The sequence below is a fragment of the Maylandia zebra genome, linkage group LG3 (genome assembly GCF_041146795.1).
Source record: "Maylandia zebra isolate NMK-2024a linkage group LG3, Mzebra_GT3a, whole genome shotgun sequence".
Lineage (NCBI taxonomy): Eukaryota > Metazoa > Chordata > Actinopteri > Cichliformes > Cichlidae > Maylandia > Maylandia zebra.
In genome coordinates, this window is record NC_135169.1 from 35,734,589 (window position 1) to 35,753,057 (window position 18,469).

The 18,469-nt window shown below is 44.7% G+C and overlaps 1 protein-coding gene across 8 annotated transcripts in view; it reads left to right on the plus strand.

Moving 5' to 3' along the window:
* pcdh7b (protocadherin 7b) overlaps positions 1-18,469 on the plus strand; it is a 119,050-nt gene that overhangs the window by 36,623 nt on the left and 63,958 nt on the right. For 3 of the 8 annotated variants that reach the window (XM_024806343.2, XM_004562689.4, XM_004562692.3), the window contains one exon: positions 17,601-17,820. The exons of 3 other annotated variants lie outside the window; for them this stretch is intronic. In XM_024806343.2, coding sequence (XP_024662111.1) covers positions 17,601-17,820 — 220 coding nt within the window. The remainder of the gene's footprint in view (positions 1-17,600; positions 17,821-18,469) is intronic. 2 more of the 8 variants (XM_004562690.4, XM_024806347.2) reach the window with 1 other exon arrangement.

Here is an 18,469-nt window from a genome sequence, read left to right on the forward strand (position 1 = left end):
ATGGAAGCAACCGGACGTGAGCGCGAGCACACCTGCATCCATCTCATCGACGACAGCGGATCAAGCGTTGCCACCGCACTCAAGCGCTCTCCTGCACCTTTCCTCTCTCTTCATCTCTCTTTCTCTCGGTCTCTCTCCTCCCCCTTTCTCCCTCCGGTCATGTATTATGAATGTTGCCTAATTACGCAGCCCCAGAAATTCCTCATACGGGCTGGCACATTTATTTGTTTGCTTTGTATCTCTTTGCCTTTCTCTTGTATGCAAAATCCTTCTGTGATAGACTTGTTTATTCCTTGGCTCTGCCTCGCTGAGATCAAACAATGAGCAGATTGAACGGGGACCGGTGCGCGATTGATGGTCAATCCTCGGGGTCGGTACGCGCCAATGGGGGGACAGACGAAGTGGTAAAACATGCTAAGCAAAGGGTGCATGTCTCTCCAATCCGAAGCACATATGCTTCGACTGTGACACAAATCTAAAGAGATGCGTTTTGTTTGCCTGCCGTCTTAATTATGCCAACCAGTTTACTGCAAAAACCTGACTTCTGCGAATGTGTGAATGCGTGCGTGTGTGTCTAAGATTCGACGTATTACCACAGTTTGGTGCTGTGTATGAGTTAATGCTGCTGTCTTTTTTCTTTTTTCTATCATTTTCTCTTCTCTCTGTCTGTCCCTCTTTCTTTCTTACAGCAGTGATTTCTCCTAACGGTGACTCATGACAACTATTAATTAGGCCCACGAGTGGGAGTGTGTTTTGAAATTCGGTCAAGCTCTGACTGACAGCTGCTGCGTTATCGCCATTGAAAACATAATCACATAAAGCTTTGCATATTGCATCGTCCTCCGGCGAGTGTAAAGTAGCCGCATCTGTTTGACAAATATGTTAAGACGTCGCTTTTTCAACATTGATGCGGACAGAGAGAGATAGTGTGTGTGTGTGTGTGCGTTTGTCCAAACAAGGCTGCCTGTTTTAATGTCACATCCACTTAAACGCCACGTCCGTCCCTTTGCGAGTGCGCAGATGTGAGCTTGCGTTGTTTCGGCACTTGTGTGGGAGTGTGTGTGTTACTGTACTGGTGTGTGCGAATGCACACTTTTATTAATGTATAAAGATTTGTGCATGTGGGCTTCTCTTCTAAAGATCTTCGCTCATATAGTGAGACGTGGGCTTTTTTTCTCTTTCTAAACTGTCCAAACACCTTTTTAGGATAATGAGGATCAAATTGAGATGTACATATAAAAGAGCACAGCTGGGGAGTGAGAATGGGGGAAGGGCATTAGAGAGGGAAACAGCACTACCTATAAGCGTCTTGTACGAGTGAGCAATCTCTATTCACTGACCTTAATTGTGAATTTTAATGTAAAGCAAATGTTGTTTTTTTTTGTTTTTTTCCAGCCAGCGACCAAAGTAAACCTGGGTGGAACAAAGACAGGCCTCCTTTGCATCTACAGCAACAGGTTTTGGACATAATAGTGCTTTTGTCCTTCACCCTACATTTTTACTCCTGTATGAATTTGTGCAGAAATCCAAAAAAAGAAAGAAAGAAAAGAGAAAAAAATCCTCTTACAGAAAACCAATAGTGCTTTCTGACTGAAGTCTGTGAATGCAGAAGGAGCTTTGGGGCTAAGATTTCACAGCCACTAATAAGCATTCAGCCTCATCTCCTCCTCTGCCTTGTGGTGACTTGGCTGCTAATGTGTGACTGACAACCCTCGGCTTCTGTGTTGATTGGGGCCGTTTTGCAGGTTGGATAAGCGCATGGCTTGATGGACAGATCTGGGCTGCAAGTGGGATGGGCGTGTCTCCTGTCGTCTCGTGCGGCTTCGGATCATACGCGTCAAAGCTTCGTCTTTTGTTGGCTACGCTTCCGCGAGAAGGTGTGCATCTCTGCTCTCTTATTGGCTCGCGTCGCTGGGGCTTTTGCCGAACACTATAATGCTGAAAAACTTTTCGGTGGATTTCAGCCATCTCTCTGGGATGGCCTTGGTTGGCTGGTGGCAGCGGGAGCATTGTTTTTTTTTTAGTTTGCCAGATTGCTGGGCCTTGCCTCTCTTGTTTGCCTGCTTAAATTAGCCCAGCAGGGACCTGTGGTTGCCAGAGTGATTTTATCTGGTCAAATTTGAACATAAAGTCCGTCCATATCTTCTTTTCGCTCCCTCCACATATTCCCTTCCCTAACAATCCGATCGATATGTATTAGCTCCAAGGAGGCTACCAGGCTTAGACGGTCACAAGGTCACGTGTGTGTGTAGTGCACTGCACAGAAAGCAGGTTTGGCTCTCCGTGATCACTGCTAATTATTAGCAGTGAAAAAATCAGCAGTAGTCCTGACCCACATCAGTGTCCATCAGAGCCACCGAGCATTGTTTAGTGCTCTAGAAAAGCACACTGAGCTCCTCTCTGTGTTTATGCAAACTCCACTTGGTATCTTAAGCAGATAAAGGCTCGGGAATCTTTTTAAATCCTATCCAGAGCCACCGTGCTCGCATCCGAGTGAAAACAACAGCATGTGACTCGCATCGCATATTGGTCCCTGCATTCAAATTGCAGAGCAGTGAAGAATGGTGAGGACCTCCTGTACGTTAACCCCCCCCCCCCCCCCCCCCCCCCCTCTTCCCCCTTCCCCACACTATCTTGTTCTGACATTCTGTTTGTTAAGCCTCCCAGCACTGTGAGGTATGGGCGGGGTTAATCAAAGGTCTTGAATGAATGAGGCATTGTTAATCCAGTTCAGATGTTGTATCTAGGGTAAACCCACGGAACCCAGCATGCACCAAAGACCTACACAGCACACAGTTAATGCTCCTAAACAGATGTCTTTTGGTGAGAGTGCATGCCAGTGACACACACACTAATAGCAAGAGCTTGCAAATTTATTGTCAAAACACACAGCCTCGCACAACTATTGTACAAATATTCAGCTGGACTAAGTGGCGTAATTAACCGTCATTTTACAGTCCACTGCGCCTCCAGCAGCCATGGTGGTATCACATTCTTACTTTCCTAAATGAGGAATTTTGTCCCACACCAAAGAGAATCTATTCTCGAAGCAAATGGCCGCGGTCGCCTCTCATTTAGCTACGCGGCACTTTAAAAACCGAAATTTTCGTTTATTTATGTGGATTCTGGTGGTCTCTTTGCTATATCCACCTCACACGCTCCGTCTCTGCATGTCATCCTCTTCCCATCCTTCTTTTAGTCCTCTCCAACTGCAGCGAGGGCTGAAATGAATTTCGACTTGTCAATTCTGTTTGAAAAAAAAAGGGTGCAGAGAAGGGTGAGGAGAAAAAGAAGACAGAGAATTAAAAAAGCACACCAGGTCGCTGTTTGAGTTTCTAATTGCCGGGGCCCGGAACGTGACCTACAGATGTGAGATTCCACCACTTGATGAAATATTAACTAGATTGTAGGACTCGGCGGAGATCAGCTGTGCCGGGAAGCGCTGCATGGAGAGAAAGGAGGGGCGACGGTGAAGGATATCAGGGAGACGGTGGCATCTCAACACGATTGAGGTTGATAGGGTCATGTAAAGGAATGTGGGAATGAAATGGAACTCATTAGTGGAGAGGGAGAAGGATGACAGGGACCTTTATTCATATGTGTGTGTGTGTGCTTCCTCGTGAGCATTGAGACACCCGAAAGTTCCTCCAAGGTCTTTACATGGCAGACAAAGCGTAATGTGAAACATACCGCTCACCTTATCACTGGATTTACAACCCAACAACCCCATTCGTCTTTCTCCACCTTGTTAGTATTACGCATCAGCCCCAAAGTGCTGAGATAAGCCAAGCGCGAGACACGAGAATTAGGGAGTGGAAGTGAGCGTGATGGATGAGATGGCGGGAAATATTCTTGACAGATGGATGAGAAATGAAAAGTTGTTGGTGCTGAAAAAACAAACTCACTAATGGCGATGATCACATCTGGATGGGCTGATACCTAGCAAATGTTGGTTTAAATTAAAAAAAAAAGCTGCTTGACTCCTGCAAAAACACCAAGAGCATTGTCTTGTTTTTATGCAGAACACATGTTTCTTTTCCGTCTTTGCTGTCTTTAGCCATTGCGGCACCATTTCTATACCATCAAGTACCAAAAGAAAAGGACACTCACCTCAAACCCAACCCTCTTCAAAAGCACTCCCTTGGGAATACATGTCAATATTAAAAAATATATATTTATATATACAAAGGCAGCATGTGCAATTTTCCAGGACTTGAAATAACATTCAAAGACAGATTTGCTTCATGGTGGTAAAGTTGCATTGCATGCTAACCACTAGCAGGGCCACCACTCACGCGTCTTTGTGGTGTATTATTCTGTAATGTATTGAGTTGTCATTTCTGCCTGACCTGCTTTTCTTTCTGGAGTAGAGGTAGAAAAAGAAGTAGAAGAAGAGAAAGACCAGAGGCACAGTGATGGGTGGAGGAAGGGTAGTGGGGGGGGCAAACTAAGTACATGGGGGATAACAGAGACTGTAGCCTTCTAAATAACTAGCCTTCCAATGCCCCAAATTCATAATAATATAGTCTGCACTGCAGATAAATAAAACACACCCAATTTTCTTGTTAGTGTAGAAATGTGGGCCAGGCAGCTGCCTCTGTGTCTTTTTTTTTTCCCAGATCTTTTACGAGATTTGTAGAGAGAGGAAGAGAGAGAGATTATTGTTGTGTTCTCTATCCAACTCCCTCCATGACCTCTACCTCTCAATTTACGCAGGGGGGTTAAATTAGCCAGCCTGATGAGGGCCGTCATTAGTGCGGTAGGGTGCTGGGCTTTGCTGTGCTACAGCGGTTGGCTCTTGCTTTTGTGAGGCGCTGAATAGGGAGAAAACCTGTTCTGCAATAACTAGGTGCAGCAGAGTGGATGGGGTTTGGAAACAGCCCAGTCTGAGGAAAACCCTGGGCATTGTTCTTAGATCAAAGAAAGAGAAAATGGCAATGTAATACAAGCTCAAATTACATGGATGTTTTGTCTTTTTATGTGACAGCCTCGATTTGGGAGCCTTGAGTCTTGATGTTGGGTTGTGGCTTTATTTTTTTTTTCTTTTTCCCAAGCAGCCCTGTTGTGACTAGGTGGCAGAGGGAGGAAGATATTGAAATAGAGGTGGGAAGGATGGAGGATGAGGGACACAGAGAATCCACAAGGACGCTGGAAGGCCTATTTATGGCAATCACAAACACACATATGGGTATTGATCTGGCATCACAGACCCATGATGTTGCCACTGCACGTGACGCGTGGCGCTCGTCACTGATAGCGGTCACGCTGGTCTCGCTTTAAATCGATGCCCAGACTGCCGCACACGATCACTGCCACCTACATCAGCTAGTAGTGTAAATACAGGGCCTGTATTGCATCAGTCCAATACCAATACCAGCGTTGGTATCGATGCTATCGATATTTGGACGGCTCCAGCCACCTCTAACACCAGCTCCTTTGTGGAGCTAGCAAGCAAAAACAGGTGCCGTCACTGCATATTGTGTGTATGCATGTGCGAGCGAGTCTCATCATCATCCCCTCACTATTAGTCCAGGATACCTCAATGGCAGCCATTGTTTTTCTGCTCCCCCTCGAAACCCCCGGCCTTCTAATTTCTTTCCATGTCTTGATTAAAAAAATTTTGAGGGTGGAGGTGGGGGGGCTCCTGCTTCTGCATTCCAGTTAGGTGCTTTCACCTGCACCATTATGAGAGGAGGGCTTTCACTTCAACACAGGATCCCTTCCATCTGCACCGCTGACACTCTCCCACCCACAATATTCCTTCATCCTCCGCCGCTGCTGGCTATCTCGCTGAAGAGTCTTTTATTCCTAGGATACCAGCTGCCCGTAAGGTGATAGGTGAAACAGGTGAAACACACATGTAGACATGCACACAAGTGGGCGGGGACCGAAGGCACAAGGGGGCAATGCTACGCTGGCACCGAACTCCTGCGGGAGCAGACGCAGGTGTCGAGTAATAATGGCTGCTTGACTTCTCGGTACCCTTTGGGTTGGCTATATATATATATATATATATATATATATATATATATATATATATATATATATATATATATATATATATATATATATATATATATATTCTCTACATTCTGCCTGATGCCTTAACAGAGAGCTTCTTTGTTGGTGGTGTCCTATGTAACCTGACCACTTCTTATTCAGTGAATGGGAACAGCTTGCAGGCTACAGAGGGCAAAAACAAGGCCAAAGTCAGTCAGTTCTGAATGAATGTCTTTTGCACTCCTCCTCCAGTGTTTTCATTTTTTTTCTTTCCTGCGTTACTTTTGACTTATTTAAGGAGAAATACTAGAGGGAACAAACAAGCCGGGCTGTTAATTGTGTTTTTCGACACTCCTGTGTTCCCTTAACAAAGTGCCACAAGCAGAGTGCTGGAAAGCTGTGACAGTGGAGACCAAAACAACCTGACGCCATTATCAAATTTCCCATTAGCTTCCCCACTCCCGCCAAAAAAAAAAAAAAAAAAAAAAGTCTGCCCAGTCAACAACCGAGTAATGAGATCTAATAGGGCTGGACGAAAATGAGACCTTAAGAGCATGTTGTGGATCTCCCTGGTTTTATCTTCTTTTTCTTCCTTTCACTGGGAATAGTGTCAGAGAGAAGGCAAGATTGAGGAAAGGAGAGCAGAGAGGGGCTGCTTGCTAAGTGCACTCCAAGAAGAGCCTTGGAGGAAAAGGACTATTTTACATGCGGATTAGTGTGCATATCGCCGTCATCAGACAGTGATACGGGGCCTTGATAGACTGTCTGTCTTTGATGCCTTCTGAGGCGCGGGAGCCTTATCCCTTTTTGCCTATTTTCCTCAAACACACATAGACTGATTCAGCTCTTTAGAGCGGCTGAGATTCTGCAGATTGGATTGTGAGATGCGTTTGCCACTTTTTGTAAAAGAGATCATGTGCCTTTCAAAGTGCAGGCAAATATCTGAACTGGCCCGTGTTAGTATGCAAACGTGCTTTAAATGGCACACACACAGGCACACCTGAGCGAGTCAGGGCATTTGTCTTACCTTTAAACACCACACATAAGTTTGAGATATTTACTTTTGAGAGAGACACAGAGACCTACAAAATGTGCACGTTTACTGTTTTACAGTCCATCGTTCGCTGCTGAACAGCTGTGTAGTGCACTGCTACGGCTACTTCATTTTGCATTCCTACGTCAGACAAAATGAACTCTGTCGGCTGGAAAAGCGGCGCCGCCTTTATTCCTCACCCCCATCCCAAATGCTATTAAAATTTTTGTTATGTTTTCCACTTCATCCCCCCACCCCCACTGGAAATAACACTTGGGGATTGTCTGGGCAGGAGCCAAACACACATAAATTTCAATATTAATTTGGTCGGCACCTCGGCAGCCTCCCCAGCCTCCTAATCTCCTACTGCATATCTTCATTATCTGAAAGTGTGCTTTCATCTTAATTCCATTTTCATCCATCAAACGTCGGGGAGGTTTGACCTTGCGTGATCTCGACCAAGATAGCGAGTCAGGAAGAGAGCCGCCGAGAGTGACAGAGACGGAGATAGCGAAGCGAGGGAAGGGGGAAGTTGGGAGATAAAGGGGTCCGAGTGGAGATGATGAGCAGGAATGGAAGGATTGTTGTTGAAGCTGTGTTAAAAACGTCTTTTGAATGCTTTTGGTAATAATCCTTACGTAACGCTGGCTGGAGTGCAACACCGTGACTCCTCGCTCCTCTGTCGACTCCTCTCCTACCCCGCTTCTCTTTATTCATTCCTTCCCTCACTCGCCCTGGGCTCTTTCCATCCTCCTTCATACCTCTCCCTTCACACCGTCAGTTTATTTATCCTGACATTAGGGTTTAATTACTCATTTGTAGTAATTGTTTTCATAATTGTTTGGATCGTAATCATCCAATGCTTCTGTTGTCAGGAACAGGTGGTGGATGGGACCTGTAAGGGAAGCCTCTGTGTGTCTGTGTGTGTCTGTGTGTGTGTGCATTGTGATCAGGACATACAGTTGGAATTCATTTGATTGAGGCAAAGACACGCCACCTGGTGGTACTGTTTCATTGAAGTGTGGGATGTGTGGGTGTTTCTAAAAGATGACAAGAGGGCGCAGACAACAGACAAGAGCTGCAGACACGCAAGGAGACGCACGCTACTTATCCCACATGAATGATACATGCCCCCATGATCATACTCAAATAGAACGCCTCATTAGTGGATAAGCTGGATATGCTCTCTAACCTCCCTCAATCTATCTCTCTTCTCTCTCTTTTTGCCTGTTTGGATGGCAGCCCTGATCCCCTAAATGCAGGTTATCTGTCATCAGTGACTCAGGATGGTAAATAAAGAATCATTTATCAGCCTTATTAAAGGCTCTACAGTGTCTCTTTCTCTCCTCCTTATCTCTGTCTTTTTCGTTCTTTGTCCCTCCCTATCCGAAGTCTGTCTATCCCTTTTGATCATATCGCTCCTTTTTTATTTTTCCTTCCCTCTCCCTCTCTCTGCGGTGGCGTTCGTTTTCTTTAGATATGGCATTTGAAGGCTTTTTACATCTTCCATCTGTGCATGTGCGGGACAGGTAGCGACACAAGCGAGCTGCCGCCTCTCATATCCTCAGCGGCGAATGCTCGGCTCCAGGCATTTGGCCGCTTTGCGCCGACTCCGGGCTTTGTTGATGCCATGTCATGCTTTCTGCTGACACCCAGACCTGTGTCACAACGAGCTAATGTTAGCGCCAGCCCCAGGCTTGTCACAAACTGACAGGAGTAGGCCGTTGGTCAGACGCAGCGCTGCCAGTGCCTGTGATGGATCCCCACATGCGACACCTAGATACCCCCACCCCCCCACCCCCCCAAATGCCAGAGCTGAGAACCTTAGCTGAGGGGGGTGACATGAGAAATGACATGAAGATGCCAAAGACATGACACATACACATGAATGCTGACACTCAGACAGAGGAGAGGGACACTCGCACACACCTGAATGTGCAGGGAGCGATTTCAACTCGATACGCGCACACACTCAGTGAATGGCACGCCATTCAGCTGTCATCGCATAAGCCGAGCACTGAAGTAGAAAAGGAGGGGGTAAAAAATACAGGAAATGCGATCTCAGGATTTGCAGGCAGACTCTATGTAAGCAACACCAGGGTCAGGGTTTGGTTGACACTCGTTCCCCATGTCTGCCAGCACTTGTGTCAGCAGCAGCAGCTATAACACGACGACACAGGAGAAGATCCCATCCATTCCTAATGAGAGGATGCAACATAATTCGTAGTTGACGGTAGCGGATGTTGGTGTTGAAACCCGCAAAAAAAGGGGGGAAAAAATTACCACCCTATACATGGAAGTACATCGACACTGACAAGCGTCCCTTTGTGAATTACGAAGCTTTCATTTATGCCTTTGAATGTCCTTTTTTTTTTGCCTCATGCGGTCTGCTACATGACACTGGGCTCGTCTTCATAGTGTTCTTGGAGTTCAGCATCCAAAAAGCAGCTGAATCCTACAAAGGATGTTATTTGTCAGCCCAAAGCTAATCCATTGCCAGTCAAATCTACCCCAACCCTCCCCCCCTTCTCTACTGTCCCCACCAACAACAATTCATTTTGCTCCAACACCCCATAAACCAAAAAAAAGGACTTTCTCTTTGGCATTCAGAACAGGTCAGGGGTTGGACTAAGCTTCTGAAGATGTTCAAACCCATCCCACCAGAATAGTATCTCTGTTACACCAGTGGCCTAATCCGCCACTTGAAGAGCAATTAAAAGTTTAGCCCAGACTTTAAGAAAGTAACCACGTGTGATCTTTTTCCTGTCTTTTTTTTGCTTCCTCCGGGCCCGTCTCTCTGGCTTTGTGCATGGGGTGCATGCTAATAGCAAAGCGCTAGCAGTGGCACTCTTCCAAAGGCATTCCAACCCCACTGAGGAAAGAAAAGACTAATCTCGGGATGGAAGGATCACCAGTTTTTATATCTTTTTTTTTTCATTTCAATTCTTTAACCTTTCTTTATTCCCTACGCTTCTTTTCAAACTCTTTCCAACGTTTGCATCTTTTTTTCCCAACTTCAATGCCCACTTCCTCATTTTTTTTTCTTTTCTTTCTCAATCCAAAGTGGTTCCCAAAGCACAAGCTCTGAGAATTGATCCCCGCAGAGTTTCCTGTGCCTAGCAACAACTTTATATGGCACAACCCCAACCATACAACAGTAAGAGGCATCGGAGAGTTCGTGTTTCGGGTTCCCCGCTGTCTTTTTGACTTTCCTTGAATGGTTTTTTTTGTCTTGCTGGACCGCATATGTTTATACAACTCTTCGTTATGCCAAAATTGAGGGCAATAAAGGGTCAGTGAGACTCAAGAGAACGGCGGTAGATGAGCACCGGAGGACAGTCAATTGATCGGCGTTCTGTCAGACCATAAAAGCGACCGGCTGGTAAAACAGAAGAGTAAAAACCACCCTCACGATTCCAAAGATCGACGGGAGAGTGCTAATGGCATCATCTACGCTTAACGAGACCGTGCGCCATGTTGCCCGTAATATCTGCACCTCATGTAATAAAACTTTTTTTAAAAGGTGTTTAAAAATGTTATTATCAAGCTTTGCGCCCATGCTTATTAAAGGACCCCACAGCTCACTCACGTAGTTATGAAAAAGAGATTGTGTGCACAGTTAGGGCTAGAAGGTGGAAGCTGGATGCCCTTGTAAGCTTGAAAAGAAAGTTAAAATAAAAGAAAAAAAACTTTTCCTGAACTCAGCAGAATAGAAAAAGAAGAAGAGGAGGAAAAACAACAACACTCTTTGCATCTTTGTTGACTCTGAAGATAACGTTGCAAAAAATAAAACCCTCAACTCGCAGAAGCCTCTTTTATCTCGTCTTTGTTTTTCTTTGGCTTCTCCTGGAGTCTCGGGTGTTCTTTGGAAACGGTACCCCAGTTTTTTTTCTTCCTCCTCCTGTCTCTCTTTTTCTTTCTTTTTTAATGGGAAAGAGTGACCTGGGTGGAATGTGCATGGACTAGTGAATTCTGAAGAAGACGAGGAACGGGAAGAGGAGCGCTGGAGCTTGACAGGGCCAAAGCTATCAGTCAGGCTAGAACCTGATACCTTCGACTCTGCGGGTGGTTGCCCTAAAAGAAAAAAAAGTTGCAGCCAACTGCTCTGTGAAAATTCCCACAACTTACTCAGCCCTAACCGAATCATTTTAAACCTCCGCCCCCCACCGGCCAATCACGGGGGGACCTAACGGGCCGGAGAGACCCTCCACTTTCAGCCTAACGCCGCTTGCTTTTAACTGCTGAGGCTGCAACGCATCAGCATTCTCCTCTGTAACGTGGTACCTGAGTACAACTGAGCTGCACCCAAATAGAACCTGAACCCCTCTTGATCAGATTCCGATTGATTTCCAGTCAGTTCACCTTGAGGACATTTGTCTCGTTTAACGCTTCAACATCAGTGCATCTCATGATCTCTGGAATTTGCGGTACTCGAATCACACCGCGTGCATTTGATCTTTGCAAAGCGAGCAGGCGCAATTGGGTTAAGCCAATTTTGGATCTCTGTAAGTATGTTGTTTGGTGTACCCTGGCTATTTGGCACTTTCTTTGTGTCTCAGGTGGCGTATCACAGGTCACTGTCTGGCTGCCATTAAATATGAAACATGGGTTCTTAATTACCGATTGGCACTTTTGGCAATCGCGAATGTTCTCGTGTGTCATTCCTTTCTCTTTACTCTATCCTGGCCTCTTTTTCTCCTTTCTTTTTTTAAGCAGGGTCTGTATCTTTCCTTCCATCTCCCTTACTCAAACTTCCTCCTCTGGATCCTTTCTCTTGGTTGACTGCAAAAAGACACTGGTCCTGCAGTTTATGTTTGCTCCCCTCGCCCCACGTCCAACCCAGCCACAATTGCTTCCTGTGGTTCACGGTAGCGGGTCACTGCCATCTGCCAAGGGTATTTACAGCTGAAATTACACACACACATACACACACACACACACATACACACTGTGCATTTCAGCTAGACTCACTTCCATCGTTCTTCCATCCTTTTCTTCATTCAGGGGCTCCATTATAAAGCCAAGTCTTCCTATATGAAGAATTTTAACACCGAACACACACATTTAGTGCATGCAGTGTCACATTGGCATTAATGAGTCAGTTTTGCCAAGTTAAACAAAGAAGGTAAGTGGACTTCTTATAATAAAGAGCCCTTTGACCGTATTGACGTTAAAGTCCTTGTATAACCTAGACTGATCTTATCAGCTATTTTCAACCAGGGTTGTTGGTCTGAGGTTTCATGAAAAGGCAGAGCTCTCCACTTTAAGCAGTGGGTTATCGTTCAAGGTTTTCTGAGAGATAAAAGAAGAAGTAAGACTCACACAAAGTGCGGCTGACAGCGGCTCAGCATTTTGTTTTTGGGGGGGGAAGAGGAAATGAAAATCAAATCCAAGAGGTCACACATTATTGACACTAGTGGCACGGGTCTGTTTTTATTGGCTTTAGGTTTGTTTGAGCGCAGGCTGCCCATCTGTTTTCCCTTTAGCATCCAGGAAATAGCCCGGGCCGAACTTCAGCCAGAGGTCCCAGTAAACCTGTGGCTTGTTTGCACTGTTCATTTTTTTTGAGGGATGACGGATTTGCTCAATCATCCGTTGCTGTCACAGCTGGATTTAGATTGCAGGCACACCCCTTAAAGGCCCTCTGCTGTCAGGACCCTATAAGACTTCCTGGCATCTGGCAAAAATAGAGCAAAGGAGCGTTAACTTGTAATGAAACCCATATATTAAAAGGTTGGCTACTCTCTGACAGGTAGCAGCATGGGGTTTTTACAGCGTACTTTCTCACATATAAAACGATGGCTTTTTGTACAATCCTTTCCTCATACCCAGCGGGTCACAGCAGATGGCTGCCCCTATCTGAGCTGGAAGTTTCTTCCTGTTAAAAGGGATTTTTTTCCTTCCCACTGTCGCTAAGTGCTTGCTCACAGGGGGGTCGTTTAATTGTTGGGGTTTTCTCTTTATTATTGTAGAGTCTTTACCCTTGAATATGAAGCGCCTTGAGGCAACCGTTGTTATGATGTGGTGCTAAATAAAAAAACTGAATTGAATCGTCTTCAAATGTCCCCAAAATATCCATCATATATTGGACAGTCAATAAAGTGAAGTGGCTTAATCACAGCTTAAGTTTTTTTTTATTTTAATCCTATGGCTGTCCTTTAAAATGCCATTTTCATTACGAGCGTGTATGTGTGTGTACATGTGTGGCAGTGTCTCTGGCTCAGTCACTGCTGAAATGACTGGCAGCTGAGTGGAGCAGAAGGGCAGGAGGTCAGGGTAGGAGGTAGAGGGACCAGCATCAAAGGGGATGTAGTAAGTCAGGCTTAACAAACACTCCAGGTCTGAAAATGGCCAATATCTAGTGAGAGGAGGTCAACTCTGTGCCATATGACAGCATGGATAGACAGTGAGGAAGGCAGCTTCACTCACTTTTTATTTCTCCGTGTGAAATCTCACTTGCCCGTGCTCATGCATTACATTATCTTCGAGCAAAATCCCATTTGTCAACCCAAGTCCTGTGTGTATGCATGCATGCATGTGTGTGCGCGCGTGTGTGTCCGTATGCAAAGGAGATAATTGTTAAATTTTCCCTGCGGTTTGGACATGTGTCGAGTCCCAAAACGGTCTTCCCTGTGAATGAGAGAGAGAGAGAAAAATTGGTCGTGACAACCAGAAAGCCATATGTTATTTCACACAGCATGCTGGACAATTATTTATTTATTTATTTTCCTGTGCTGGCAACTAGCGAAGCACGCACCTAGATGTAGGCACACAAAAAGAAGTTGAGAAAAAAAAAGGGAACCACAGAGAAAGAATCACTTTAAGAAAAAAAAATTCATTTATTTAAAAGACACAGAATGAAGGGAGCGAAGGTTGCTGTGCAGACGGCGGCGGTTGCTGCAGATTCTAATCCAAAGCCTCCGGCGATCTCTGCATGAACTCCATTTCTGGTCTGCAAACAAATTAGGTTTTTTTTTTCTTTTCTATCTTGCGTTCCCTCCAGTGAAAATAAGGGGGGAAATTCAGGTGAATAACATGCATTTGTTCATTTTCCTTTCTTTTTTTTTTCCTTCTTTTCTCCCTTCCAGTCAGTTTCTTTCCACCCCACCCCACAAACTCAATTTTTCCTCGGCGTGCACCGGCTGGAGTGTTTCTTTTCTTTGCCGCGATCTCGCCTGCTATTCATTAGGCAGCAGTCATTTAATTTGTATCATTAGAAAACCGTGTTTCCCAAGGACTATGGCACTGCTCTAAATCTGATCCAGACAAAGTGCTTTTTTTTTTTTTTAGCTCAAATGGACTTGTTAACACACACCTCTCACTAAACAAGTGTTTTGAAGAAATAGAATAAAACCAAACAAACAAACCAAAAAGAAAACAGGGTTTAATATCTTAACATCTCTTCAAGTGTTATTACACTTATAGAGAGCAGTTCTCCTTCTGGGCTCCGGTTTTAATTATGCAACAAATGTTTGACTATCCAAGTGAAATTTGCATGAATATTTATACCAATTCATTTGTTGAGTGTTGATTGTAATTACATGGAAACATGATTTATTGCCAAGATTGCTGTGTTAGCCAGCCAGCCATAGAAAGACAACCAGGCAGAAATATATAAATATATGTAAATTTGCCCACATACACACACCCGTTCAGCAAAAAAAAAAAGCTCTTTTTTCCCAGTGGCTTGTGGGAAATTTTCATTATCAGAAAGAGAATACGCCACACTGTGTGCCTGGCAGAACTTTCTTAAACTAAGTTTAAGAGTTTAAATGATGGAGAGGTCCACTTAAAAAAAAACATGACTGTTCACCTCAAAATCAGGTTTACAGCTTTTGACCGTGACCTGTAGTGCTGCGCTGTTTCGGTCTCAATTTGCAAGAAATTATCTGTAGACATGCTGGACATCTCTTGAATATAATAGAAGTGAATTGCACTCACTGTGTTGGAGCCCAAAACAGTAGATTTTACAAAAACTCAGCATAAGTGTTTCTTGTCATAGAATCATGGCCTGGTTACTTAAGAAAAAAAAGGAAAGAAAATCTGATAAATGAAGTGTAAGTAATTATATTTGATCTTAAGTGATGTGGTGACCAGAAACTTTTGGCAACTTAACTGACTTTGAGCCAAATAACCTTTGGTGACTGTTGGCGGATGGGACCCGAGATAGACTTTTCTCAACTTATATGCATGAGACTGAAGCGACTACCATGAGAAGATAGGATACCACTGACTGAGACATGAACTGGTAGTACATCCAAGAGTACGGTACCTAGATAACAGAAGCCTGGAATGTCCGAAATGGACTACGAGTTTGTTTCAAAGCAAATTGTTTCTAAGTGAAAGACAGTATAAAAAAATGGACGTAGTTACCGTGACATTGCTAGTTATTCTTTTGAAGTCTCCCTCAGATTCCTCAAGATGAGCTTTGTCAAACAATAGATGCGTCGAGAGATGGTGGGTCTGACTGTAAATCCACAGTCTGAGTCGCTAACGAGTTCTATTGAATAACTTACAAAATATACTTAATTTTTATTCTAATATCACCTAAAAATGAGTGACTGAGCCCATGAGCAGGAAAGAGTGTACAAAGGTCATTTTAGAAAGCCATTTTCCAATAGACCAGTAATCTTTTCCCACGTGTGAGACTAATAAAGGTTTATCTTATCTTATCGTTTATGTAACCACTGCTATCGTCCTCTGATGGCCTTTGCTATGTCCATGTTTCATGCCACGCTCCAGATACATCGGAATTCGGATGTCCGAACTCAGGAGCAATGTCACTTAACGTCTAGATGCACCAGTCAAAAGAACCAAGTAGCTGGCCAACATCACAGCCAAGCTCGTCCTCATATCACCAAGCTAGATGCTTTTTTGGGGGGTGGGATACAGTTGGTATTTTCGGCAAAATCAAGTGTGTTTTCTTTTCTTTTTTGGGTAATTTGGTCCTGACAATAGACATTTGTGCTGAGTATATTTTTTTTAAAGCATTTTTATCTATTTATTTATTTTTGTCTTTTGTGGACCGCAAGGCTATTGGCGTCTACTCAACAGAAGGGAAACATTTTTAGAGCTGATTTCTTCAAAACTAGGCAATTGGGATCAAAATGTTTGACTTTGCAGTGAGCTGTCCCTTTAAGCTGGCCTTTCAACACTTTGTTTTTGAGTTAATGGATCTCTGCCACGTGTAAATATCTGTTGACAGAAGGAGTTTGACGCGATGCTTTCACATCTGCGTCTGAGACTGAGCGACAGTGTTAGATGAGTTACGCATGATGTGCAAATTTCAAAGTGCAGGCAACCGTGGCTGATAATAGATTGTACTTCATCAGGTGACACGAATGGGGAACGAATGGAGGGAGAATGCTTTAAGAAGAGAACATTTTTGAGTAATGGGCCTCTGTCCCTGTGTAATATTCTTATGATGAAACAAGGAAACAAGGAGAGCAGAAGGAGGAGTATGTGTCTGTGTGTAGAGGTGTGTGCGTGGGACGTGGGGTAAAATCGGAAGAGATGGAGAACACGAGAAGGTGATGAGGTCCAGTGAGGTGCAAGAGAGAAGATGTGCTGCACCAGAGGCGAGCTCCGACAGTGTTTGCATGTAATTAATTAACGGCATTAGCCATTTGTAATGCCATTTATTCTGGTAATGACCAAGCCTGGTGTTTGGTTCTTCGCCCTGCGCTCATTCTTTCTTTCATTTCTCCTCTCTGCCATTTACCTTTGTACAACGCTAAGGCAGGGGATTAGGAGACACGGAGAGTGGAAAAAGAAAATCAGGCTGATACAGTGAGAAAGAGGCCTCGGCTTTAATGACATGCTCTGTTACTGCTTAACACAAGACACTGTTCAATAATGTGTTAGAGCGGGCTACGCATATTGACAGCGTGAACCCACAGCTCATCAAGAAAAGCCTTTTGTACGTGCGCACTTAGTCGCATGCTGTCAAGTGGGTGTGCCTATTTGTGTGCGCCCGTCTTTTGCCTTTTGCGCCTTCGCTCTCTGGCAGCGAATCAGACCTCCCGGAGAGCTGAAAGCTTGTTCACCTTGTCCTCGTTTTAGTGGGAAAGTAAACAAGTGAATGAGGCTGATGCACCACCATTCCCCCACTCCCACTCCCTCTTTCCATTTTAGCTGTATTTAACACACAAATCTAGCTAGCTACCATGTCTCCTTGGTCCCTTGAGTTCTAAGCGTGCTTGTGAAAGACTCCTTTGTGCAGCTTCTTCTGTGTCCTTTTGAAAGTTTTCAGGGTTAGAGAAAGGCAAAGTAGTTCTTTCTTGGCTACTCTGATAGAAGAGATCATAGTTTTATTTTTGAGGGTGGCATTAGAGCTAGTTTGGTTGCTAAGGTAGCTGTTAATACCCTTAGCCATGGCCTTCACTGAGTCTACGTATCCTAGCCTCCCTTGTTTTCCTAACCTATGTCCCTGCCATCCTGACTTGAATCCCTTCTATTTCCAAAGGATCCCGCTCCCAAGCTGACATCCAATAATAAAAGTTGAAAAAAAAAAAAAGTAAAGAAGTCCCTTTAATAGTGACCCTCGGCCGTTTGGTTTCTCTTGTAGCCGTTTCGCCGAGTGACCTTCTCGGTGGTGAGCCAGCCCCAGGATCCTCACCAGCAGGGATCGCTGCAGAGCTGCTACGACAGCGGCCTGGATGAGTCGGAGACACCGAGCAGCAAGAGTTCGTCGGGCCCCCGGCTGGGCGCCCTTCCCCTTCCCGAGGACAGCTACGAGAGGACAACGCCGGATGGCAGTGTCGGTGAGGCAGAGCACATGGAAAATGGTAGGGGCAAACACTGAAAGGAGATGTAGAAACCGTTAAGACACAGGAACAACACATGCACATAACTGGCTAGAGAAATCCAAGCGGGACGCTGTAGAAAGCATCACAAGCAAAGTGCAGAAACACACGAGCGTCCCTTTTTCTTTCTTTCCTTCTTTTTTTGTGCTAAAATGCTTCTGTTGTCAGTTCGACATTTCTCTGTGCCAAGGGTATGGATGTGGTGTGGCGCTTGTGATGCAACTATTTTTTGCTGAAGCCTAAAGCTCATTCAGTGTACATTGTATGAACAACGAGGTCCGGGATTTATTATAAAACCGAGGTCTCTGTTTCAGAAACAGAAGGCTTATTTGATCAAAGGGGCTACAAGAGGGAATATGTAGCAGACGAATTCTTTTAGATCAACCACCTTTCAGGGCCGTCTTTATCCTTCTAGTTTGTTGCTTTGTTGCACCGTTTTACAAATCCCGCTGAATTCCGTTTGTAGGCTAGATCTCAGCTGCAGGGGAGGATAGGTGTTCAGCAAGATCTCGCTCTCTAGCTCGCCTTGCATTCTTTGAGATAAAGTAAAAGAGGTGTAACGGGGAGGGGGCTAATACTCTGAATTGTTTAGAAGCTGTACAGGCAGCTGCTGCACTGATTTGTGATTTGT